This window comes from Sycon ciliatum, chromosome 4, assembly GCF_964019385.1.
Source record: "Sycon ciliatum chromosome 4, ocSycCili1.1, whole genome shotgun sequence".
Taxonomy (NCBI): domain Eukaryota; kingdom Metazoa; phylum Porifera; class Calcarea; order Leucosolenida; family Sycettidae; genus Sycon; species Sycon ciliatum.
This window is the reverse complement of record NC_088646.1, coordinates 19,637,964-19,662,380: the sequence shown is the minus strand read 5'-3', so window position 1 is coordinate 19,662,380 and position 24,417 is coordinate 19,637,964. Positions and strand designations below refer to the sequence as shown.

The 24,417-nt window shown below is 49.7% G+C and overlaps 2 protein-coding genes across 3 annotated transcripts in view; one reads left to right on the top strand and one right to left on the bottom strand.

Moving 5' to 3' along the window:
- The window catches only part of LOC135814880 (DNA mismatch repair protein Msh2-like), a 54,769-nt gene that overhangs the window by 14,017 nt on the left and 16,335 nt on the right, over nt 1-24,417 (top strand). For both annotated transcript variants that reach the window (XM_065328075.1, XM_065328076.1), the window contains 14 exons: nt 1,533-1,568; nt 2,631-2,712; nt 2,882-3,021; nt 11,473-11,586; nt 12,085-12,171; nt 12,581-12,704; nt 12,943-13,023; nt 13,288-13,346; nt 15,041-15,161; nt 15,385-15,492; nt 20,546-20,607; nt 20,873-20,947; nt 21,066-21,188; nt 21,567-21,681. In XM_065328075.1, the coding sequence (XP_065184147.1) occupies nt 1,533-1,568; nt 2,631-2,712; nt 2,882-3,021; nt 11,473-11,586; nt 12,085-12,171; nt 12,581-12,704; nt 12,943-13,023; nt 13,288-13,346; nt 15,041-15,161; nt 15,385-15,492; nt 20,546-20,607; nt 20,873-20,947; nt 21,066-21,188; nt 21,567-21,681 (1,327 nt within the window). The remainder of the gene's footprint in view (nt 1-1,532; nt 1,569-2,630; nt 2,713-2,881; nt 3,022-11,472; nt 11,587-12,084; nt 12,172-12,580; nt 12,705-12,942; nt 13,024-13,287; nt 13,347-15,040; nt 15,162-15,384; nt 15,493-20,545; nt 20,608-20,872; nt 20,948-21,065; nt 21,189-21,566; nt 21,682-24,417) is intronic.
- LOC135814882 (uncharacterized) lies at nt 22,983-23,805 on the bottom strand. The gene is made up of 2 exons (XM_065328078.1): nt 23,408-23,805; nt 22,983-23,113 (listed from the first exon to the last, which is right to left on the bottom strand). Exons 1-2 carry the CDS (start codon nt 23,769-23,771, stop codon nt 23,109-23,111), a joined length of 369 nt encoding a protein of 122 aa, XP_065184150.1. The 5' UTR covers nt 23,772-23,805; the 3' UTR covers nt 22,983-23,108.

The following is a 24,417-nucleotide window of genomic DNA, read 5'->3' as shown; positions in this document are numbered from 1 at the left end:
TAAAGTGCTCGATGTTGCTGCTGAGCTCTGCTAACTCCTCATCATTTACTTAATGGCCAAATGCAGCTGAGCACTTTTAGCCTTGGAACAGGTTGTAGTGCCGTGTTGCCAGAGCCTGTGCATCCGCCAGAAATCTGGACATCTAGTTTCAACAATGCCGACGGGTGCAGACGTGATGTTTTTGGAAATTGGCTCCTTCAGGCTTTGATGGACATGATTGCCAACAAACGCGCCGCCGTGATACGCGTGGTGCATGCATGCTTTCATGGTTGATACAGTGCACGACGGTACTGGCAAAATAAGAGCACACTTACTTACTTATGGCATGCAATTCAGATGCCCTCCTTCGTTCCTTGCAGTCGCTTGCATTTGACGAAGATACTTCTCCCACCGGTATTCTTCTGTATAAATGTGGCCTTCCATGGGAAGTAGTTCGAACTTCAAGCGACCCATGCTGCTCTCTAGCCTTCACCAGGTGCCCAACCAATCTATACGCAACATCCCCTTGTAGCTTGGATGGTGATGCACCAAGGATTTGGGAAACGGTTGCGCCCGGCATGTGATTGCCGGCATGGCAATAAAACTCGTTGACGAAGGTTTCTTAGCGGCGACGCCACTGCATTCAAGGCCAGGCTTTCGTTTGGAAGCCTGCCACTCTTGGATTTTTTTCCATATTTCATGCAAACGGCACACTGGGTGTGCGTGTGGCGTCCAGGTAACACTCTTCCCACTACCTCCAGCACAGAATTTCCCACCACTTGCTACACTTCATGCAGCTGTTATGCATGCTCTACATATATACGCTGGATGTACCTCTGGCAAGTCCTCCGAAATGTCAATACACATGCTCTCGAGGCCACTATTTATGGTCAGATGCAACGTATTTTGCGCTGCGGGACAAATCACCGACTTTCTGGCTACCGACCCGACATACTGATGTCAGGATTTGCTGATGACCAGCCATTTAGACCTGGAAATCACACAGTTCGTGACAAGGTGCATGGACATCTCGACCTACTTCCGAAAAAGTGTGCATACTTCCGCTCACAAAGTTATGTTTTCAGATGGTGGAAGCCTTGGGCCAACCAGGAAAACTCACCGAAAGCAGGAGAAAACTGCAGAGACACTTCTGTGGGAGCAGGAACAACAGCTACACTACCGGTATACGGACTACCGTACAACAATAGTTACGACCATAAAGAAGTTGAACATTTCTCTTCGACGATCGGGACCGAAACGACCCTCGTCTTCGAGTGAGGTGTCCGACGATTGCTATTTCCTTCCTCTTCTAGAAAAACGCGAGTTACCAGTCAACAGTCTCAAAGGAAGCCCAAGATACCATCGTATGCTACAATGATTTTAGGAAAAATGTATATCTCGGCAGAACTTTCGAATGACTCGCGCTCAAAACCGATGCATATTAGATGGCTGCTGACGTGATCATATAAACAGCCGTGAGCTGTGACTTCAAGTGTTGTCATTATCGGTCGTGTAGTGTATGAGTGCAATGCCTTCTTTGTGTTTGTTTGCAGAAACCTGACACAACAGTGCGCTTCTTCGACCGGGCTGTAAGTGTGTGTGTGTCTGTGTGTCTGTGCATGCTTGTACGTGCATATGTGTGCCTTTTGTCGACAAAGTCACACCTGATCATTCCTGAATGGAAGTGATCTACTTTTGTATCATGAGGAGTGGCGCATGGTCTGCTAGGCGAAGCATGCCGTGTATACATTCATCACGTTGTAGTACTAGACGTGTGCGAGATGACTATGACTGTCACCTGTACTGACATGGCATCTGTATCTAAGATTTTTCTCACCTACATGTGCATGTACTACTAGTACTCGTGTGCATGCACTTTGCAGCTTCTGTTGACGGCGTGGGAATTTACAGCTTTCCTTATTGTGAGCGGTGATGAGCAGCCTTGTGACACTGGTGACTTGTGAAAAGTCCCAGCTTCTGTATTGGCACTTGTTTTCCTGCTGCCGCATCTGCTCCCTCGCGCGGTGTGAAAGCTCACAGCTTTTTGACGCTTTGCCGCCCTTTCCCAGTGAGAGAATTCGCAGCTTTTTCGGCGGCAACCCGTGTACATAAATTGCTCCGCTGTAGCTGGCACAGCATCATTATTTCATTTTCCTGTTGATGGCCATGGGCTGGAATCGTGCTATGCTTTTACATGGAAATGGTTGGGATTTGCAATTTCTTTGGAATGGGTGTTTCCCCCTTCTCTCTCTCCCCCCCCCCCCCCCCCCTCCCCCAGTCTTTCCCTCCAAAAATCAATGAAATTGCAAGAAGCCTGAAGCCCTTTTCTCACTACTAACGTTATTATGTGAAAGCAAGACTTTGGCCTCCATATCCCGGGCAGTGCAATCGCCTCGTAGACTGAGGGTTTCTGTTAGTGTGCTTTTGGCTAGAGTTGGTGTGCGCGCGTGTGTGTGTGTGTGTGTGTGTGTGTGTGCGCGTGTGTGCATGCGTGTGTGTGTGTGTGTGTGTGTGTGTGTGTGTGTGTGCGCGTGTGTGCATGCGTGTGTGTGTGTGTGTGTGTGTGTGTGTGTGTGTGCGTGTGTGTGTGTGTGTGTGTGTGTGTGTGCGCGTGTGTGCATGCGTGTGTGTCTGTTTGCTGCACCACACAGGACTACTATACTGTGCACGGGAACGATGCCATCTTTGCAGCTAAGGAGATTTTCCGGTCGATGGGAGTTGTCAAGTACTGGGGTAAGCCGTTTCATTCATTCATTCTTTCATACGCTCTTCGTTTTTTGCCAAAATTAATTTTGCAAAACGGTACAGCAGTTTCGATCCATAAAAATCCCTTTCCTGGGCACATCCGGTTTGCCCAGCATCTATCTCTGTCTTGTGTGTATTGATGCAATTGTCTGTGCAGGTGCTGCCAAGCTTCCTTCCGTCAACTTGAGTAAAATGAACTTTGAGTCGATGGTGCGCGACTTGCTGCTTGTGCGTCACTACCGGGTAGAGATGTACCGCTGCAAGCCAAAGACACAGACATGGTTGCTGATTGGGAAGGTATGGCACTATTCTTGGGTTTGCCTGTCCATGAGCGCGCACGCGCGCGCGTGTGTGTGTGTGTGTGTGTGTGTGTGTGTGTGGTTCGATTCCCGACGATTATGTTTGTTGTAATTCAACGTTCTGCACACGATAAGAACTAAGGGGCCATCCGTAAATATGGATATTTATTTAGAAAGGAAAACTAGTCGTTTAGGGGGGAGGGGGTTTAGCGCCTGTTCGTTTCTCGAAAAATATCGATGCACAGTTTGTATGTGTGGGCACGTCCAGAAAAGAAAAGAAGAAATATCGATGCTATGCATCGTTTGTATGTGTTCGTTTCTGAGGGAGGGGGAGGGGGGTTGAAGAGAAACGACTAGTTTTCGTTTCTAAATAAATATCGGTATTTAGTATTTACGGATGGCCCCTAAGGCACTCACAAAACACAATGGGTAATAGGTTTATCCATTACTTTACCATAGTATAGTAGAACACTGGAGAGTCCTTAGACTCGAGCGCAATGTGGATCACCGCCTCCGAGTCATGGATCTTGCCCAGACCACCTTGAAAAACGCTTGGGAACTCGTCTAATACAGACTCAGAATCAGACGTACGTGGAGCAGAAGAGACAGAACAGATGGTATGCCAATCCAAACGTATGTTAGACAACCAATTGCGGCCGAACAACGGGGTGGTGCCCTCTTTGACCACAAGAATCTTCTCCTGGACATGCTGCGACTGGTACTGTACATCGACACAGGCCTCCCCCACAACAGTTAAAGGTGCCCCCGAGAAAGTACAGAGTGCAGTCTTGGTGGCATTCAGCTTGACATCTCCCCACAACTGTTTCCAAAGTGCTTCGGGAATGATAGATAACTGTGCCCCTGTGTCAAGTTCCATGTTGAGGGGTTTCCCGTTTGTAATGTTCTCCCGACGTCCTTAGTACTTGTCGAGAGCACACCAAAATACCAAGTCAACACGGTCTCGTTGTGAGGCAAAGAACCCTTTTCAATATCAGTGCAAGAACACAAATAGTCGTGAAAGACACATCATACAGCAAGACAGTCGCGGGTACTCCATATCTGGATCTAGTAGAGTACTAGAGGGTACACTACGGTGCATGAGACATCTATAAAGAGAAGAGTACAAATAAGAGAAACGAGCATGCACAATGGGTACACACACACACACACAAGATAACACTACATCTCCCCTTCTTCAAAAAGGAGAAAGAGCATAGCAGTGAAAGTTGGAAAGAGAAAGACAAGACGAGAAGACCAAATAATGCAAAACATTTATGTATAATCCTATCCCTCCCTTCCGCAAAAGAAGAAGAACACACACATACACACATACACGCATACGCATGAGAAAAGCGTAGAGAAGAGTAGAGCAACAGAGCAAGAGATGAAAGAGGTAATGGTGATGCGAGTTCAGTGGTAGATCAGAGCAAGAGTTCAGTCAGAGAAACCATAACGATCAGGAGGCATCACTGTACGACCACTACGAGTAATGGTTGTGCCTGCTGATGTTGTACTGGATGTAGGAACGGCTGAGTGTGTAGAAGAGGTTGTAGACGATGTGGTACTTGTTGTCGTAGGTTGTGGTGGACGCGGTGGTGTTGTATCTGGTGCTGAAGCTGCTTTCGGAACCTGCGCAACCGGAGGTGCGGACGGCAAAGCAACAATGTGTCGACGGTTGCGACGATATTCACCCGAGGGTGTAGACACAACGTATGAGCGAATGGCGGGTTGACGGAGTACTGTACCAGTCTCATGGCGATCCGTGAGATAGACTGGTTGCTCAGCTTGTAGAGGCGGCAGAGAACGAGTACGGTGCCGATCGTTGTAGTTGCTGGTTTGCCGGGCCTTGAGAGCTGCATCGGCGGCGGCAAAGTCAGATGTCGAAATCAACTGAGGTTGCAGTTGCGAGCTGGACACGGGGACACGTGAACGGAGTTGTCTACCCATTAGGAGCTGTGCAGGACTGTAACCGGATTCCAGAGGAGTATTGCGATACGTGAGCAACGCACTGTACCAATCTGGAGAGGCAGTGAATAGATGCTTGACGGTTTTAACGGATCTTTCGGCGAGACCATTAGCCTGCGGATATAGCGGAGAACTGGTTACGTGCTGGAATGAGAACTCCTCGGCAAATCGACGGAACTCCTCAGACGCAAACTGTGGACCGTTGTCCGACATCAATGTCTCGGGAATACCGTGACGGGCAAAGATACTTTGCAGGTGCGTAATTACAGCCTTGGATGATGTTGACGTCAGCTGGACGACTTCGATGTAGCGAGAGTAGTAGTCTACCAGTAGGAGAAAGTCAAGCGAACCAAAGTGGAACAGGTCGGCAGCTAGACGTTGCCATGGTAGATCAGGGAGTGTTGTTGGGATGAGCGGTTCAGCTGGTTGAGTGTGCATGCGGACGCACGTCGTGCAATTTGCAACATACAGCTGAATATCCGAATTGATGGAGGGCCACCAGACAGAGTTGCGGGCAAGACGGCGACACTTGGCGATGCCCTGGTGTCCAGTGTGGAGCCGTGACAGAATGTCGTCGCGATGAGATGCGGGAATGATCAACCTGTCGTTGTAGAGCAGCAGACCGTCATCGGTAAGTGTGATGTGTGCCCGGTGTTCTACGTATGGTCGAACATCAGATGGAGCGTCGGATGAGTGTGGCCAGCCGTCAGCGCAGTAGCGAGCAAGCGACTCACACACTTGATCAGACTCTTGCCACTCGGCGATGTCATCGAGGCGTTTAGTTGTTGCAGGCAGACAATCAACGGCGTAGTCGACAAGCGCTGCTGTCTCAGCTGCGAGGAGATCAACATCTTGGCTGTCGACTTGTTCTGATGAAACAGGTGCTCTGGAGAGAGCGTCAGCAATGGCGAGATCCTTGCCTGGCACGTGAACAATGCGGAAATTGAAACGAAGGAGCCTCAGACGGAAACGGACAATTCTAGGCGGTAGGTCGTCTAGAGCACGGCTGCCTAGAAGCGGGATAAGCGGCTTGTGGTCAGTCTGGATCGTAAACGGCTTGCCAAGTACGAAATGTTCGAAACGATCGCATGCCCAAGTAGAAGCAAGAGCCTCTTTCTCGATTTGAGAATAGCGGGTCTCAGCTGGTGTCAGAGAACGGGACTGATATGCAACTGGACGAATGGAGCCGTCAGACTGCACCTGGAGGAGGACTGCTCCCAGGCCGAATGATGAGGCGTCTGCAGATATGATCGTATCCAGGGTAGTCGAGTACATCGCCAGTACTGGATGCGAACTGAGGGCTGACTTGATCGCGTCAAATGCTGCTTGGTGTTCCTCGGTCCAGGACCATTCCTGGCCTTTGACCAGCAGAGCACGCAGTGGCTGAGACACCGTTGCTAGATCCGGTACGAACTTTCCCAGCTGATTCGCCATGCCAAGGAAACGACGTACTGCAGGGACATCCGTGCAGGGTTTCAGCTCCTGAACGCCGCGCACTTTCTGGGGATCAGGGTGGATGCCGTTGTCGTCGAGGATGTGTCCCAGGAACTTGACTGAACGTTGTTGGAAAGCACACTTGTCTGGGTTGAGTGTGATTCCGGCTGATGAGAGTCGCTGCAGGACTGCATGCAGATTCTTCTCTTCCTCGTGTTCGTCGTCACCAAAGGTTAGAACGTCGTCAATCATGCAGATTGTGCCTGGCAGGTCGCTCAGCAGGTCAGACATCTGCTTCTGGAAGTACTCAGGTGCAGAGGAGATGCCAAACGGGAGTCGTCGAAAGCAGAAACGACCGATGGGCGTAATGAATGTTGTTAGCAGTTGAGATTCCAGCGACAAGGGGATCTGGTGAAAGCCCTTGTTCGCGTCCAGCTTCGAGAAGACCTTGGCTGTGCCGAGGCGAGCAAGCAGGTGATCGGTTGTTGGCATGATGTGACGTTCCCGTCGGATAGCCTGGTTGAGTCGGGTAAAGTCGCCACAGATGCGCACGTTACCGTTGGGTTTAGGTACCACTACCATACCGGCACACCAATCGGTTGGCTCAGTTACCTTGCGAATGACACCACTCTGTTCGAGGGCCTGCAGTTCTTCGATAACTTTGGCTTCCATCGGTAGAGAGATACGGCGTGGTGTAGGCAGAGAGTAAGGCTGTGCATTATCGACCAGCCGAATCGTGTGCTCGCTGCCAAACGAACCAACTCCCGCAAAGAGCTCAGGGTACTGCGATTTGACGGAGGACTGCTCAGAAGTACCGGTAGTTGCGCTGAGCAAATCTGCTGGCGGACTGAAGATATGTAGGGCTTCGATTGCTGGCCGGCCGAGCAGAGGTGTTTTCAGGTGCGGTACCACGTACACTGTTGTGTCTACTGCAAAGTCGGAAAATGCAGAACGGCAGATACTGAGTGTGACGCGGCCTGAAACAGCTAGAGTTGCGTTGTCTGGACCTTTCAGCGTACGGTCGGATTCCTGGAGGTTGAGCTGATGGTGAGCAGATATGTCGTCATATAAGCTGGCTGGGATGGCAGTTACGTCTGCACCAGTGTCGACCTTCATTGTAACTGGCACTGACTGCAGCAGCATGGGCATAGACCACCCAGTATCAGCGGACAATGCACCTAGGTAGGCTGGAGGATAGTGCCACTGGTCAGCAGACTGTAATGGACCAGAGCTAGCAGCAGAGGACTGCAGACTATGCATGTGACTGGTGTTGGAGGCAGACTGAGAGCTACTAGTGTGCTTCTGCATACAAACAACAGCAAAGTGTCCAATCTTGCTGCAAAATGAACACTTGGCCTGACGAGCTGGGCATTGAGTGCGTGCATGGCGTTCCTTACCACACCAGTGACAGGTACTACCGGTAGATTGATCAACGCCAGAGCTGTGCCTGGATGCAGACTGACTTGAGCGAGGATGACCACTGTAACTGTGTGTACTGCGGGGCTGTGAAGCATGACCAGTTGAATCGCGGTTGTACTGGGCCGGATGTTTCACACCTTGGTGAGATTGTGGTCGCATGCTAAGTGCATTCAGCTCCAGTGCACAGGTACACGACTCACATGCAGAGTGATGCTGCTGTTCGAAAGCGTGGACTTGGTGAAGAGTTGCACCAGCTGACGAACCGTGACGGACAGTGGACTGTTGTGTTCGTACAGTCTCTTTCTGGCGAGCTTGTGCCAGAGCTTTGTCCAGTGTAAGAGATGGGTCCAGTTGCAGTTTCTGGGACAGGGCAGTGTCTGCAACTCCTGCAACAAGGCGATCACGGATCATCTCGTCGTGGAGCTGCTTGAAATTGCAACGTTCTGCCAAACGAAACAAATCAGTTATGTAGCCATCAATCGACTCTCCGGGCTGTTGGGACCTCTGGTGGAATTTCGCACGCTCGTACACCAGATTGCGTTTCCTGCCATAATGGTCTGCAAATTTCTGGAATACGATGTCGTAGTTGTCCGCATCCTGGTCTGATAAATGGAAACTCAGTAGGAGGTCGTCAGCCTCGTCGCCCATCGAATATAACAAAGAGTTTACTTGCACGGACTGTGCCTGCATATGAAGACCCGAGGCGAGCCTGTATCTCGTAAATCGCTTGCTCCACTTCTCCCACACATCAGCGGACTTGAAGTCGAATGGGGCTGGAGGAGCTACCTGGGTAAGGTGGATCATCGACGGAACCTGGGGTGCCACGGGACCCAGAGATGATACCGTGGGGAGGGATAGCCCAGCCGCGGAGGAAACGACAGAGGGTGCAGCTTGACCAACACTCGAGACAGTGACTGCTCCTGACGAGCCAGCATTACTAGTAGTCGTAGTATTACTTGGACCTGAGGAAACCGTGATGGAGGTAGTTGTGGGAGTGGAAACAGGGTTGTTTGAAACGCCTGTCGCCATCCTGTCAAAGAGGAAATCCCAGCGCTGCCACCATGTAATGTTCTCCCGACGTCCTTAGTACTTGTCGAGAGCACACCAAAATACCAAGTCAACACGGTCTCGTTGTGAGGCAAAGAACCCTTTTCAATATCAGTGCAAGAACACAAATAGTCGTGAAAGACACATCATACAGCAAGACAGTCGCGGGTACTCCATATCTGGATCTAGTAGAGTACTAGAGGGTACACTACGGTGCATGAGACATCTATAAAGAGAAGAGTACAAATAAGAGAAACGAGCATGCACAATGGGTACACACACACACACACAAGATAACACTACACCGTTTACATGTGCATCAACTCGGAATTTGCCAGTGTGACTGTGCTGCGACCCAATGTTGGCAATCATGAAATCTGAGCTTAGAGCTTCAGCACATTGGTCAGGCAGTGAGCCATGGTGAGTACCAGCATCCCTAGGTTGGGCATGCGACGATCTACTTGCATTACTAGTACTAGTACTACCTTGAGATCTACAGCAAACAGCATAGTGGCCAACCTTACTACACGTGTTGCATCGGCGGCGGCGTGCTGGGCAATCGTCAGCTGACGACGAGTGACCCACCCTGTTGCATCGCGTACACGGTGCGCGCGTTGACGATGTCGTAGAACGTACGGCGTCGACGCTGCTAGGGCTGGCACTGACGCTTGACGCTGTCGTAGCCATCGATCGTACTTGAATGCCTGATGATTCTCGCACGTGAAAATTTTCCAGCAGCACCTGTAGGGTAAGGTTACTCTTAGAAAGAAGAGAACGTTGCAGATCGACGTCAATACAAGTGGCACTCATCTGGTCACGAATATGCTCGTCATCTGCAGCAAATGCACAAAGTTTAGCCTGCGTACGGAGTCTGGTGCAGAATTGAGTGGCATTCTCTCCTACATTGGGTGACATTTGCCTGAAAACGTGCCGCTCGAAAGTTGGATTGGCTGTATATGCGAAATGCCCATCAAGCATCCTTACCGCTTGTTTGAAAGCATTGTCATCACCTGGTCTATCTGCCTGCGCAACCGGGTCTTCAAGATCTTCAAAAATCTCCTGAATCTGTAGGCCAGCCTTGTGCAACAGCATGCTGCGCTGGCGATCTGGGTCGGTAATGGCCTTGGCGTCGATGAAGTATTGGAAAGCCCGCGGCCATTTCTTCCAACGCTGTTGGACTTCACTTGCGTGCCCACTGATAAGGAACTGCTCCATGGAGTCCTTGGACATGGTTCGGAAATTTCATCGCCAATGTTATATTTCAACATTCTGCACACGATAGGAACTAAGGCACTCACAAAACACAACGGGTAATAGGTTTATCCATTACTTTACCATAGTATAGTAGAAGACTGGAGAGTCCTTAGACTCGAGCGGAATGCATGAAGATGACAGCAAGCTCAGGTTATATGCGCTCCAAGCTTTTGGTGCAACGGGATGCAAAGTTAGCGTATATCGCATGCGGACTTTAGATCTCTAGATGTACGCTAAAGAGTGGCGTGCAGTTTTAGAGCAGCAAACACAAATTTATTCTAGTGATGTACACAGAGCGCATGTGTCAAACTTAGTTTGAGAAAGGTTGCGTGCGGGCAACATGCAAATAAATTATGAGCGAAGACTTTGTGAACAACAGCCTTCGCTTGCAGCAGGAAGATAAATAATGTTAGTAAACATGAAGTATTAGTGAGGTTCTGCCACACGGTAAAACGTGCCAAAGTACGTATGGAAACTTCGCCGCGGTACGGGATTTAGTTTGATACGGATTTTTTCATACCGTTTTCCGTGTGAAGCACGCTTCACACGGACTGGACTCCGTGTGAAAAGTGAGCGTACAGAGTACATGTGGCGGGGTGTTCGTGCATGCTTCGAGCATGCTACGTACAGCAGAACCGGTGCAACATACGAAAAATCCGTGTCAAACTTCACTGCAGTTGACACGGAGTTTGGTACGTAGTTCCGTGTAGCAGAACCTCTCTAATATCAGACCTTGCAAGAAAGGTGTCTCGGAGTGACCTAGACCTGGAGTCAGTGATTATGTATGTATAAAATGTTACCATCGTAAATATTTGAAGCATGCTCGAGAATTATTGAATGTGTAACTATAACAATGGTCACACACGTCTTTCTTCTCTTTCTCAGACTCCTCCTGACTTTTCTTTCATTCTCCTGGGTGGTTACCAACAGCCAGTGCATGCCGGAGTATGTGGTGTGATGTGTGTGCGGGAAAAAAATGAAAAGACCAAAAAAATAGAGATTCACTGGCCAGAAAAAGCCACTCCATAGCTGTGTGGTGTAGACCAGGCTGAATAGTGGTGGTCAATTCTTCAGTCTTGCAAGCTGTTGAATGGTGCAATCCCAGCACAAGCTGCTATGGCTTCTGCTGTAGCATCGCTATCATCGCCTCCGGCGATGGGCGTCAAATGGTCAATGGTGTGTGTGTGTTTGTTTGTTTGTTTGTACACTACCACACTACCACACACACTGACTGCTTTGCTTGCGGCAGCTAGAAGGCCAGTTGAAGAGCTCACTGTGTTTGCCCTCACCTCTCAGCCCTTTTTGTTCATGATCTGTCTCTGTTGTCTAGGCCTCTCCTGGTAACCTAGAGCAGTTTGATGAGCTGTTGTTCAGTGGAAATAACGACATGTCTTCCAGCGCTGGTGTTGTTGCTGTCAAGTTCTCTCAGGTCGATAACCAGAGGGTGAGTGTATTTACGCGTATAAAGATCAAAGCTTCATAGACGGTCAAATGCTTTGTTGGTCGTGTGTTGGGGGGCCAATCCCCTTCGGAATTGAATGCAAGTTTAAGAAAGATAATATCTAGTGAGTTTGGATCCGGTGTGTCCTGTGAGTTTAGCCCCTCCCCCCACTGCGGCAAGCGTAAGCCTGAAAGTCCGAGGGAAAGTTTGCACTGCATCATGGATGAGGGTATTGGAGACCCCTGGAGTCAGTCAGGTGCAGCTAAAGTAGCCCGCAAACTGCACGGCGTATTCACAGCTCCATACTGTTTCAAAAGCTAGATACAGAATTCTGCAACACGTGACATTGATAGGTCCAGTGTGCATTGCAAAGTTGATTGAGGACCACATACCGGTGCTGTCCCTTTATGTGCACATTCTCCCCGTATTATCATTACCGGTATTCTCCCCGAATGTTGGCTTTAGCCAATGTGTTTGTATGCTGTTCTGCCTGTGTACTAGCTGGTCGGTGTAGCCTATGCTGATGCTGCCCTGCGTCAGCTCGGCGTCAGTGAATTTGTGGACAATGACCAGCTCTCCAATCTTGAGGTATGTTGTTCCGTCGCATTGCAGCCATTTGCTGTTCTCTTAAAATCTCCGCGCCATTGTTATCCTGTGGTATTTCCTCGCCGTAGCAAAATTGGACCAATGCCGACACCTCTCCCAAAAATTGAGCTTTGGCCCTCCTTCTATCAGGGTTATCGTCGCTCGTGACTATGGCACGAAGCATGGCCGGACCAATGCAAGTGTCGGTTTTCCATTTCTGAGATTACGTTCATTTCTTGAGAGGAGAAATTAGCGACAAACGCATTGTGGAGTTGGTCGGCCAAGAGTCCATTGTGGAGTGGCGATTTCAAAACACTGCTTTCTTATTACAGTAGACTGACTTGTAAAACACCGGTACCGTGTACAGCACTGATGTTTCTCCTCTTTCACAAATTTCATGTTGTTTCTCCAGTCATTACTGGTACAAATTGGTCCCAAGGAATGCATTTTGCCTGCGGGAGATACCTCAGCCGAGGTAGTTGCCACCCGTCGCATCATGGAGAGGTCTAAAGTCCTCATCAGCGATCGGAAGAAAGGTAAGAGTTGTCTTGGTTTTCTGCCCCCCCCCCTCCGCTGCACTTCTAAAACTAAAAGGGAATGTGTGCGTGTGTGCGTGTGTGTGTGTGTGTGTGTGCGCGTGCGTGTGTGTGTGTGTGTGTGTGTGTACAGTGTTTCGTATCCAATTTGTACATTTCTACTGACAATCGTCAGCAGGTCTCCATACAGTATATGCCTGTGTAGTTTCAGTGTGTTTTGCTCTTGTATGCTGTGCAGCTGAATTCAACACTAAGGATATCGTGCAGGATCTCAATCGATTACTAAAACTGGCATCCTCTAGCGGTGCTGCATCTTTGCGTAAGTTCTGCCAGCAGCAGTATTACAATCTTGCCCATCTTTGGAATTGTTTTTTGTGCAAGGACTTGTGACTCTTGCCCTTTCTCCATTTGCTGAATTCTCTGGCTGATATAATTATAGCATCTGTTCATGATTCATATACGCTCATTCTTGTGTGTGTGTGTGTGTGTGTGTGTGTGTGTGTGCGTGCGTGCGTGTGTGCGTGCGTGCGTGTGTGTGTGTGTGTGCGCGCGTGTGTGCATGCGCGTATTCCCTTGTCCACAGCCGAAGTAGAGCTCCACCACGCCATGTCAGCAGCAGCCGCTCTAATAAAGTATCTAGATGTAAGACTCTGCTATAAGGAGTGTTTTCGGTGATTGTATCCCATGCGTTGGCATCGGAGGGCTACTGAATGATAATAGCAACTGGGATGTTATATATTTGAGGATTTCCCAAAGACGTCTAAATTGAAGGGAGTTCCATGGATGTTTCCTATGGTTAGTGCTGAAACGATTATATCGATTACTCGTTACTTACTCGATAAGAAATAGATCGAACGGTTATTTCGATTTTATCGGCTAAACGAGTAGAATGGTACTTACGCTCGGTACGGGATTGCCCCCCTTTTGGGGGTCGCACAAAGCGTGCATGCATCGAAAATGTTGCGAGTACGACACGAATATGTACATGACTGTACGCTTGCAACATCGATGTACGTGTAAAGTACAAGCGCGATCTGAGTAACATCGACGAGATCACCGTTGCCGTCTTTTGAGCTGACTACTATTCTGACATACAGCATTCAGGACGGGCAGGCTCAGTATGTGTCTACACTAGCTGCAGGGGCTGGAGTTCCCTCCACGTGCGAGTAGTCTTCAGGCGCGTCGGAACGACTTTTGAGGTGGGGCGGCCATGGAAGGGGGGTCGGGGGGTCCTCCCCCGGGAAAAATTTCAAAAATTGAAGCCAATTGCAAGCATTTCCGGGCATTTGGTGCCATTTCAGTGTACGGTAACTACAATGAAAGACATTTTGATTCTGCAAAAAACCAAGAAGATGCTACGATCGGGGACAAACATTACCCTCCCCCGGGAAAAAAATTCAACAATTGAAGCCAATTGCAAGCATTCCCAGGCATTTGGTGCCATTTCAGTGTAGATCTACATGTACATGTAAATGGACTTTTGATTCTGCAACAAACCACGATCGGGGACAAGGATTTGCCACGTTTGCGCTGAGATCATCGCGCCTTGTTGCAGTGTGCTAAAAAAAAAAAAAAAAAAAAACGGCCGAAAAAGTGGGGCGGCCATGGCCGCCCCGGCCGGTGCGGTTCCGACGCCCTTGGTCTTGAGCTAAAGACAGTAAAGTGGTCTTCAGTTTCATGTTTTCCGTTCTGTCGACGGTTCCCGAACCAGTTTGCTCGACGACGAGCTAGGCCTGGCGTCTGGGCCTATTTTGAGCATAGACAGGAAAAGCAACTAGTTACTTGTTTGTGCGCCTCAAGTCAGCTCATCCGTCGAAATCCGCCGATCTGCACTCCTGGCCGGCTTCCCTGACTTCATCATCGGAGTCAGCGAAGTCACAAGTGAAGGGCACCATCAGCACTTGGGTTGCAACCAGTGAGATGCCTCTGTCTTGTCTGTATTCGTCTGGTCAATCCGAACAGCTGACAGACTTGTGGCGGGATCATCGGATCTATGCGCCCACTTTTCGTCATTGGCGATGTTGGACTCGTAATTTTGTTGAAATTCACAGAATGTACATGTACTGATGTAGTTACAAAAATAATCGTTTAGCCGATAAGCCGATCGTTATGGTATCAGCTAAGCCACTAAGGAAAAAACGTAATCGTTTCAGCACTACCTATGGTCACCGCTTTCTTCTTGGGTGAATAATATACGCATTGCTAATTTGCTAGTGAAGTGTTTGGGCACTAATCTTTGTTACTCTTGGTTCTGTTTTTTGCCACTGGCTTCTCCACATCGCATGGTGTTTGCTGTGTCTGATTGTACCTCTGCTTTGGCTGCTTTCGGTTTGCAGCTGCTACGTGATGAGAGTAACTTTGGTCAGTATCAGCTCAAGTCGTTTTCTCTTGATCAGTACATGAAACTGGACGTGGCTGCAGTGCGAGCCCTCAACCTTGTGCCAAGTGCAACGGAGCGTAAGTGTATACTGAGTCAGGGTCATGTCGCTTCTCAGTGCTGTGTGCGTGTGGGGGGGGGGGGGGGGGGGGATGTTGTCATCAACATGTTTGTGTGTTATAGATAGGAGTAGTTGCAGTTCAATACTGCTGCCTTTGCTTCTGCCGCTGCTGCTGCTACTCTTGCTCTCCTGCTATCGTCACCATTGTTGCTCTTTGCTATCGTTGTTGTTAATATTGTTAGGTGGTAATGGTTCACTGCTGGGACTGCTCAACAAATGCCGCACACCGCAGGGCCAACGCTTGCTTGCTCAGTGGATCAAACAGCCACTGCTCGACCTGAACAAGATCAGTAAGGCAGTAGTTCTACTGACTGATGTTGTAGGCCTTTTTGTGTGTGTGTGCGTGTGCGTGTGTGTGTGTGTGTGTGTGTGTGTGTGTGTGTGTGTGTGTATGTGGTGTGCGCGCATGTGCAAATTCAAGCGAAGAAGAAGAGAAGGGACTGGCGGCAGGTTCAGCGGATGGTAGTACAGTGTTTAATTGCATCAGGATTCCACTTTCTCCAGAATGTACGCATTCACAGCACACACTCCAGAATGTACGCATTCACAGCACACACTCCAGAAATGTACGCATTCACAGCACACACTCCAGAATGTACGCATTCACAGCACACGCACACATCGAGCACACCCAGAAATAAACATATCCAGTATTTCTTACAAATCCTCGCCGAAGTCGCAACCACTATTTCGTACAGTATTTCTTGTCAATTCTTGCTCTTCCGCATCACTCGATAGGTAGCAATGAGCTGGTCAAGTACATCAATTCCACCCATACTGCCTTTGCACGTGGCAATGCATTCTGGATTTCAACTTGCTCTTGGTGCTACCCGTCAACGTTGATGTTTCTCGTAACGATGACCTGCTCACTGGCCTTGTGCACCGTAGATAGCATGCTGACACAGTGCTTGGCCTTCCTCTGAACATAGAGCACGTCGCCTGCGCGTGTGCAGCGACCCGCTTCTCCATCGGCCTAGCGCTCAAATCATTCATGTCTGCCGTTTTACGGTTTAGAGCAGCAGAAAAACCATGCATCTTTCTGCGGATGGTAGCAGTTTGTGGCATGCTCCTCTCCTGTCGTGACACACTCACTGCTGTGTACATTTTAAAAACATTGTCGATGAACACAACATGGCCGCGACTCTCCAGACCTTCCACAAGCCGCATAACAACAGCATGCGTCATCCCCCCCTTCTCCACCCGGTTATTGTCTCGCGTAGACCGCGAAGTTATTCAGGAAAGATGTCTTGGCGTCAGAGAGAGCAAATATCTTGAAACCCCATTTGACTGGTTTCTTGGATGGGTACTGGATACATGTTGAGCATGCTTTGAATTTCACCCTTCTCTCGTGAATGCTGCTACCACCCACTGGTCGGTAGAGGCTTTAGCAGCGAGCAACTCTTTGCGTGATCAACAAGAAAGCGTACCTTCTTTGGTCAGTTGGTTGTATTCTCATGATGGTGGTCAGCCACTTTCAGGAAGCACACTATACCTGTTGACCTAGACTGACTTCAGTAATGTATTTTTTTTGGCATGCAAGCTATAGACTGGACAATATCAATGCAAAGAAGCGCTTCATCTCCCCGCAGTCCACTGGCAACCGTGTTCCATCAGACGTTGTGTGTGTTACGGCTTGTGCTGCATGTGTTCATCGGCATACAGGGTTGTGCACTCCACTATTCGGTACAGCACAACGTTGGAGAGAAGCAAGCTCAGAAAATCTACTGCAGTACTTCACACGCAGTGGTGCCAATCCTGCTGGCAGCTGCATCCTCGCATCAGCCGCCGTGTATGCGGGGCATGAGTTGGGCCAGGATCAGCGTCAGTGCAGGTTCGCAAAACAGCATAGCGAGGTTCGCTTGTAGCTCCATGTGGCGCTCCGTGACCTCAACCTCGAGCATCTGGATTTGCCAGGACTCCCTATGCGAGCTGCGCCTCTGAGGTCTGGTAGCTGTTTGCTGTTTTGCCCTTTGTGGACTCAGCCGTGAAGCACTAATGAGGCTGAACTATTCAATGGAAACTTATTTCTTTCTCAGAAAGATCACCGGCCCGGCCGAGCGCACCTTCAAACTTTCCTGAGTACTGGAACTGACAAGTCTGTGTATCGGGCCTATCAGCATAGCTTCAGCCCTCACTTGTTATGTGCAGACACCGAGAAGACACCGAAACAGCAGCCACAGCAAGTCACGATCTCAGCGGACACATATACAGCACTGATACAAAGTCATCGGCATCTGCTAGAAGCAAACGCCAAGCTAGAAGCTAAAGCAAAGCCACTCGAAACAGCTGTCGGAGAGCTACAGGCGGAATGCAAGCGGCAGACGGATCAACTGCGTGGAGCACACAGCCAAGCAACACAATTTAAAAAAAAACATTCGAAGACATGAAGGCATCAACAACGCATGGCACAGCTGTCCAGTCTGCTGTAGTAGTAGAAGATGGAGTGCGCAAGCACACGACTGGTTTTATGGCTGGTGTGAGGTTCATCAAACATGCTTGCATTCTGAGCAACCAGAAGGCTTCGCTTGCTCTCGACTTGTTTGGCAATCTGCTCATCAAAACAAACAGCGGGGACATGGGGGTGGAAAGTCTCGCCGACAACGCTGAGCAGATGGAATGTGGTGCTTGGTGAGGTCGACCGGCTGAATTTATTGCACGTCTTGGCCACTGTCAACAGTGATGTATGTCTTTTTGCTGACGACTCCGATAAAGGCCATGACGAACGTCATATCATGGGTGTTCACGTCTGGTCGGCGCAGCAAAACAGGCCAGTCGGCTACATTCTGGCCAATACCGTCATTGCCAGCAGCATAGGTAGCGACCAAGCGTCAGCCGACCACCACATCCTCACCTCAATATTCGGTGTAACGTCAGTGGCAACCAACGCCACAACGCAGTCCGGTGCGAAGAAAGGTCACGCCGTTGAGCTTGGCAAGCTTTTCGGAGGGAAGGTTACTTTCATCGGCTGCTACCCACATATTGTGAATATCGTGCTCAAGACGGCTATTGGCGATGGCTTTGGCGGCAGAGGTGGAATGAGTGACTTTAATTTGTACCAGCTGCATTTTAAAGTTGCGTATGTCCACCACCAGCACCCGTCCTACTACAGAGCCCTGTACACGTCCAAGGGCATCTGTAAGAAGGCACCCAGTTTGCCCCAGGAGTTTGTGGAGAGCAGGTGGTCCTACATGTTTGAGCACCTGAGGTGGTGGTGGCAGCATGGGGACAGCTGCTGAGGTGGTGGTGGCAGCATGGGGACAGCTGCTGAGGTGGTGGTGGCAGCATGGGGACAGCTGCTGAGGTGGTGGTGGCAGCATGGGGACAGCTGCTGAGGTGGTGGTGGCAGCATGGGGACAGCTGCTGAGGTGGTGGTGGCAGCATGGGGACAGCTGCTGAGGAGGTGGTGGTGGCAGCATGGGGACAGCTGCTGAGGTGGTGGTGGCAGCATGGGGACAGCTGCTGAGGTGGTGGTGGTGACAGCATGGGGACAGCTGCTGAGGTGGTGGTGGCAGCATGGGGACAGCTGCTGAGGTGGTGGTGGCAGCATGGGGACAGCTGCTGAGGTGGTGGTGGTGGCAGCATGGGGACAGCTGCTGAGGTGGTGGTGGCAGCATGGGGACAGCTGCTGAGGTGGTGGTGGTGACAGCATGGGGACAGCTGCTGAGGTGGTGGTGGCAGCATGGGGACAGCTGCTGAGGTGGTGGTGGCAGCATGGGGACAGCTGCTGAGGTGGTGGTGGCAGCATGGGGACAGCACCTGAGGTGGTGGGGACAGCATGGGGACAGCTGCTGAGGTGGTGGTGGCAGCATGGGGACAGCTGCATGCAGATGGACAAGGCAGTCCTCAAGTCCATGCTTAAGTCGAGTTCCCACTACGGCATATGGCGGGACATCATCGAAATGGCCGCACGTCCTGTCCTTGCTACGGAGCGTTGCCTCTTATGGGAAGTGCTGCACGACTTGCTCATGCCCGCCTTGTCTTCTTGCCACAGCCAGGATGATGAGCTGAATTTTGCCAGTAGCTACCTCTCTCGGATGTGGCCAACCCGGGTCCTGCAGGATCTTCGCCAAGCGTCCTTCATGACCACTCGTCCTCACTTCGCCCTGACTCAGACCATCCAGTCAGCGGCCAGGCTTGATGAAACATCCCAGCATGTCTTCTGCAACGAGATCCTGCCTGCGTTCACTTCTGCGATAGCTGCAGCCTTGCAGAAGCATGCATCTCGATGGTTATGTGTCCCGCTACTGCTGTGTAGGGGAGCAAGCACAACACACCGCACTATGTTTTGGCGTGCATGATTGCGGGTCATCGGACGCGAGGCACTGATCAATAGTGCCCCGCTGACGATTACAGTGGAACGCTCGGACCTCCTCGTCGAGGCAGCGAACTGCGGTGACATGGACGCTGTCGTGGACACGGCCATTGAACTAGATCTGGTGGAGGCGGTACTTGTCTTATCGTCTGATCCCAGTGCTTCTTGGCTCGACGAGTATGTCATACTGTTGGTCCGTGCGGACCAGCTGCAAGACCTCAACACCTGGCGGAAACGTTGGGACATGGATCGTCCAGAGCTACTGGAGGACATCGTGGAGGTGGCAATGATGTCAGGCCCATCGTGTCCAAGTGCGACTTCACAGCAGCATCTGTGGGGTTGGTGTACCAAGCACATCTTCTGCCTGCCCGTCAGCAACACCATCGCTGAGCGCCAATTCAACATCGCCTCCATTTACCTCTCCCTGAATGAGTCGGAAGAATCCAAGCAAGCGTCTCACCTGTTTGTGGAGAACGTGCTGCACAGTGAGAGAGATGGTGAGGACAGGGTGACCTACCATCACAGGAGCAGATGTGGGAGAGGTTGGCTAGGTACACGTTCACAGTCACTTGGGAGAAGATCAAGCAAGCGCAGGGTAACCTTGCCGCCAGAAAAGCCTTTGAATGGTCTTGGTCCGATGAAGCTGCTACAAATGGTTCCCCAATTAAACGCGCTCCGAACATTGCCCATTTTGCACTCAATATGACTGTGTGGCTACCTGGTTGCATGCACCGATGTCATCACTGAATGAGGTACAGCACAATGTTGATGTTCTCGTTCGATTGGGAATATCAGACTCAACATCTGATGAACAGTGCATCGCTGCCTTCTTGGGCCAAGATCATTCGACTCACGCATGCATGCATGCCCAAACTTTATAGACCCTGCCCCTTTCGCTTTTCACCGGATTCCCCCTTTTTAACATGGTATTTACTATTTAGTTTGTGTTTCCTGTTTTTAAATTTGTCCATACCGGTTTGTTCCGGTACGTGTTCTTATTTTTTTGTGTGGTATCATTCCCTGCTCTGCAGCTGAACGTCACAATGTGGTGGAGGTAATGGTGGACAATACCGAACTCCGGCAATCGCTAGTGGTGAGTGACTTACTGTTACGTGTTGTGATGATATTACAAGCAGCCGGGTTAGCCAGTGTGCTTTGAGCTCTAGTTAGCTCTCTCTCTCTCTCTCTCTCTCTCTCTCTCTCTCTCTCTCTCTCTCTCTCTCTCTCTCTCTCTCTCTCTCTCTCTCTCTCTCTCTCTCTCTCTCTCTTTCCGATATGATGTTAGTGAACTAGCGCAGCTGTGTAACTTTCCACTCTTTGTAACAACTGCTTTTGGTCTGTGGTATTCACCTATTCAGGATGAGCATCTAAAGAAAATTCCAGACTTCTGCCGCCTGGCTAAACGCCTCCAACGGAAGAAGGCCAGCTTGCAGGTTTGTTCTCTTGCAGCATTGTCTGAACTCCTGTGTGTATCAGTACAACAGGTCTTGCTGTGCATCGTGTCATGTGTGCGTACACAAAGTGCTAGTATTGTTTGCTGGTGCTGTTCAGGATCTTGTGCGCGTCTTTCAGGCGTTGCGTCGCTTGCCAGCGTTGATAGAGCTACTGGAGACGACGGCACAGGGAATCACGCACGCAGCTTTGCTTGATGAGCTCTACACGTCCCAGTTGAAGGTAACTACTGGTCATGTTTTGAACCCTGGGTGTTTGAGACTCGTCTGATTGTTGTGGCACTTGCCTCTAAGGAAGTTTTGGATTTTAATCGTGGGGAGTTGGACTTGGATTGAGAAACTATACTAGTTGACTCTGTGGGTAGTGCTGAGCTCATCGTGAAGACGGCCAGACTTTCTTTCCAGTTACCGTTCCGGGTAGTGACTCCTGGGTCAGGTCACTGAGAACAGGGATGCAACATCTACTCGTACAATGGAATTCTAGTTGTGACGGCTGCTATGGTGCGTGATTGGTACCACTGCTGTTACTTAGGCATTGTGTGTGTTTGTGTACACGTGTGCTTGTATGCGTGTGTATGAATGGCTGCCTTATTAATATTAGACTCTCGACAGCGAGTGTTCTAATTTCATCGACTTGGTCGAACACACGATTGACATGGACCAGATTGCTAATCACGAGTTCCTCATACGCCCCTCGTTTGATGAGAACCTGCAAGGTAAGACACCACAAACTCAATGTTAACCCTTTGTGTACGGACTGTACAACTTTCGATCCCCTGGGATCGAAACATTTCTAATTTTCAATCGATCGTAACTCGGTCATTTTGTGTCATTTCTAAAAACTAAAATATGTGGGTCGAAGAGAAAACTCTCAGCTGTCCATTGAAACAATCGCAAAAGCGCTCCAGTACGCGGTTCCAGAGTTACAAAGCTCGAAAGTCGAGCCACGGCAAATGTCGCATGGAAGCTCTAGACTGTTGCACGCATGGGTCATCTGTAGATGTGCTGACGTGAAAAACGGTCAGCAGATTTTCAGTATGCTCTTTTTCACAATAGCTAAGAAGGCTAGCCAATTCCTCCGTAACCATGATCATCCAAACAATGGCAGCAGATTGGCAAAAGGATCAAGATGCTTCTCTTTCTCAGGCCGTGGGAATCTGAAGGAGATTGCGAAAGCTTGTTCTGAATAGGCGAGAAGGCAGCTGCGAGCTCTGGAAAGCGAATAACCCCAAATATTTGGGGGCAAGCCGGCCAGAATCGATCCAAATTAATCTGAGGTGGTAGGTACGGTATGGCAGCCCAAAAATTGAAATTGTCAAAAATAACTGGAAAATTCAAATTTTCATTTTTATGCTTTACCGTACCATTGCCAGCGTCATATTTTTTGACGGCAGGTCGCATGCATCGTATGCATGAAACAGCTGTGCGGTAGTCACTGGACTGGGCCCTCCTTGTCGACCGGTCGGGGACCCACTCTTGATATAGAATAATCACAGCAGCATTGCATGCGACACGGGGGGCCTACCTAGTACCCAGCATATTAATAGTGCACTTGCTATAAAAGTAGTCTGACTGGATCCAATTTGATCCTGAAGGTGCTATTAAAGCTATGAGTGGAACGAAGGCCGCAGACATCACCACGCAACATGCAACCTGTTCGAAATGTAGGTGTGTTATCCAGAATCGAGGTGATGTCTGCCACCTTGTTCTATTCAAATTACTGTCTCCTCGCAGATTGTTTAGAAGTTGTTATTTTCCGACTTCTGATGTCATCACTTTCAAGAAGGGCTCAAACGGTCACGGTTTTCACCTTAACGGTTAACTGCTATGCTAACGGTCGGTTTATCGGTTATAACCTATAAGCCGCGGCAGTCTGGCGAGTAGCTGGTTTGAACAGTATAGTTCAATATACTCGTTTGAAAATGTACCATGCTGAATGCTAGTAATACATGCACATGTTTGCATGCTCATTCACACATATCCACAGACCAGAAGCACTAAGATAGCATGAAATAATTGAAATTGATTCAAATTGTCACGGATGGTACTATTGAAGTACACAGAATAAACGGCAAGAAGAAGTACGGAATGGCGAACGGGCAACACACAACAGCAGATGGTGAAGTGTTTGCGCTTGCAGGGATCATTCTGTAAAGACAAACAGACAGACAGACATGCACGCACACACGCACACACACACACACACACACACACACACACACACACACACACACACACACACACACACACACACACACACACAAGAAACAGCAGATAAGTTACACTGCCATGTATAGTGAACCCAGTATAATAGATGAACACAATTGTAGCTGGATGACGCCCGCATCATTATTCATTTTCACGTACTGTGGTGCAATCAAGAATTGTGGTGAGAAACAAGTTGTAATACGCACCATGCATGTAACTACAATCAGCTCTCACCGTCAGCCACAGTCAAGACAGGCAATGGCGGCTGCTCCAACTGCTCAGCATCAACATCTTGACCCTGGCGCAGAAGTGTGGGAATGCCGTCATGATCTGCACCACCGTGTGAGCGCACTGACTTCAGAATGGAATTCTTTGCCAGAAATACCATTGCGTCGACAGTCTCAGGGCTGGGCGAACAACGGAGTTTGTCGACTAGCAGGCCACAGGCGGAAAACACCCGCTCCGACGGTACGGAAGTGGACACTGTGGACAGGTACTTCTGTGCGAGGACTGCCAAGTGTGGAAACTGCTCCTCATGAACTTTCCACCATGCCAGTGGCACGGTGGAGTTAGCAGCTGGACGCTCAGCAAAGTACATGTTTACCTCCTGTTCAACAGCGCTGTGACGGATGACGCGAGTCCCAGTGAAGTAGTTGCCGTGTTGGGACCACTTTGGTATAGTGCAATATCGTCAGCAAATTGTATACTAGGGGTCGGGTGAGCTACTGCAGCTACCGCTCGGGTGACTTTGGTATAGTGCAATATCGTCAGCAAATTGTATACTAGGGGTCGGGTGAGCTACTGCAGCTACCGCTCGGGTGTAGATATTGAACAAGATGGGCCCCAATACAGACCCTTGGGGTACTCCACTTGTGCATACTGTGATGTTGCTCAGTTCGCTACCGATGCGGACTTGTTGTGTCCGGTTTGTAAGGTAGCTAACGAGCCATTTCATCACCTTACCGCCAACTCCAATTTCCTGGGTCATAATTTCATGCCGCACTTTATCGAAGGCCTTCGACATGTCAAGGAAGCACACTCCAGAGGAGTCCTTCTTGTCTTGAGCCATTTGCATCATGTCCCGACATCTCCTCTGGCTGGAATCTTCGAAGAAGGCGTGCAGGGGCAGCTTCAGTTTGAGCAGATGCTCAAGCATGTAAAATGAAGAGTTCCACCTGGTGGACACATCTTGAATCGGCCTCAATACACTATGGCCCAGCTGCCGCTGTCTCTGACCCAGCTGC

Bases quoted from the DNA above. Each gene is read 5' to 3' on its own strand.
- LOC135814882 (XM_065328078.1), bottom strand. From the start codon at position 23,771: ATGTACTTTGCTGAGCGTCCAGCTGCTAACTCCACCGTGCCACTGGCA.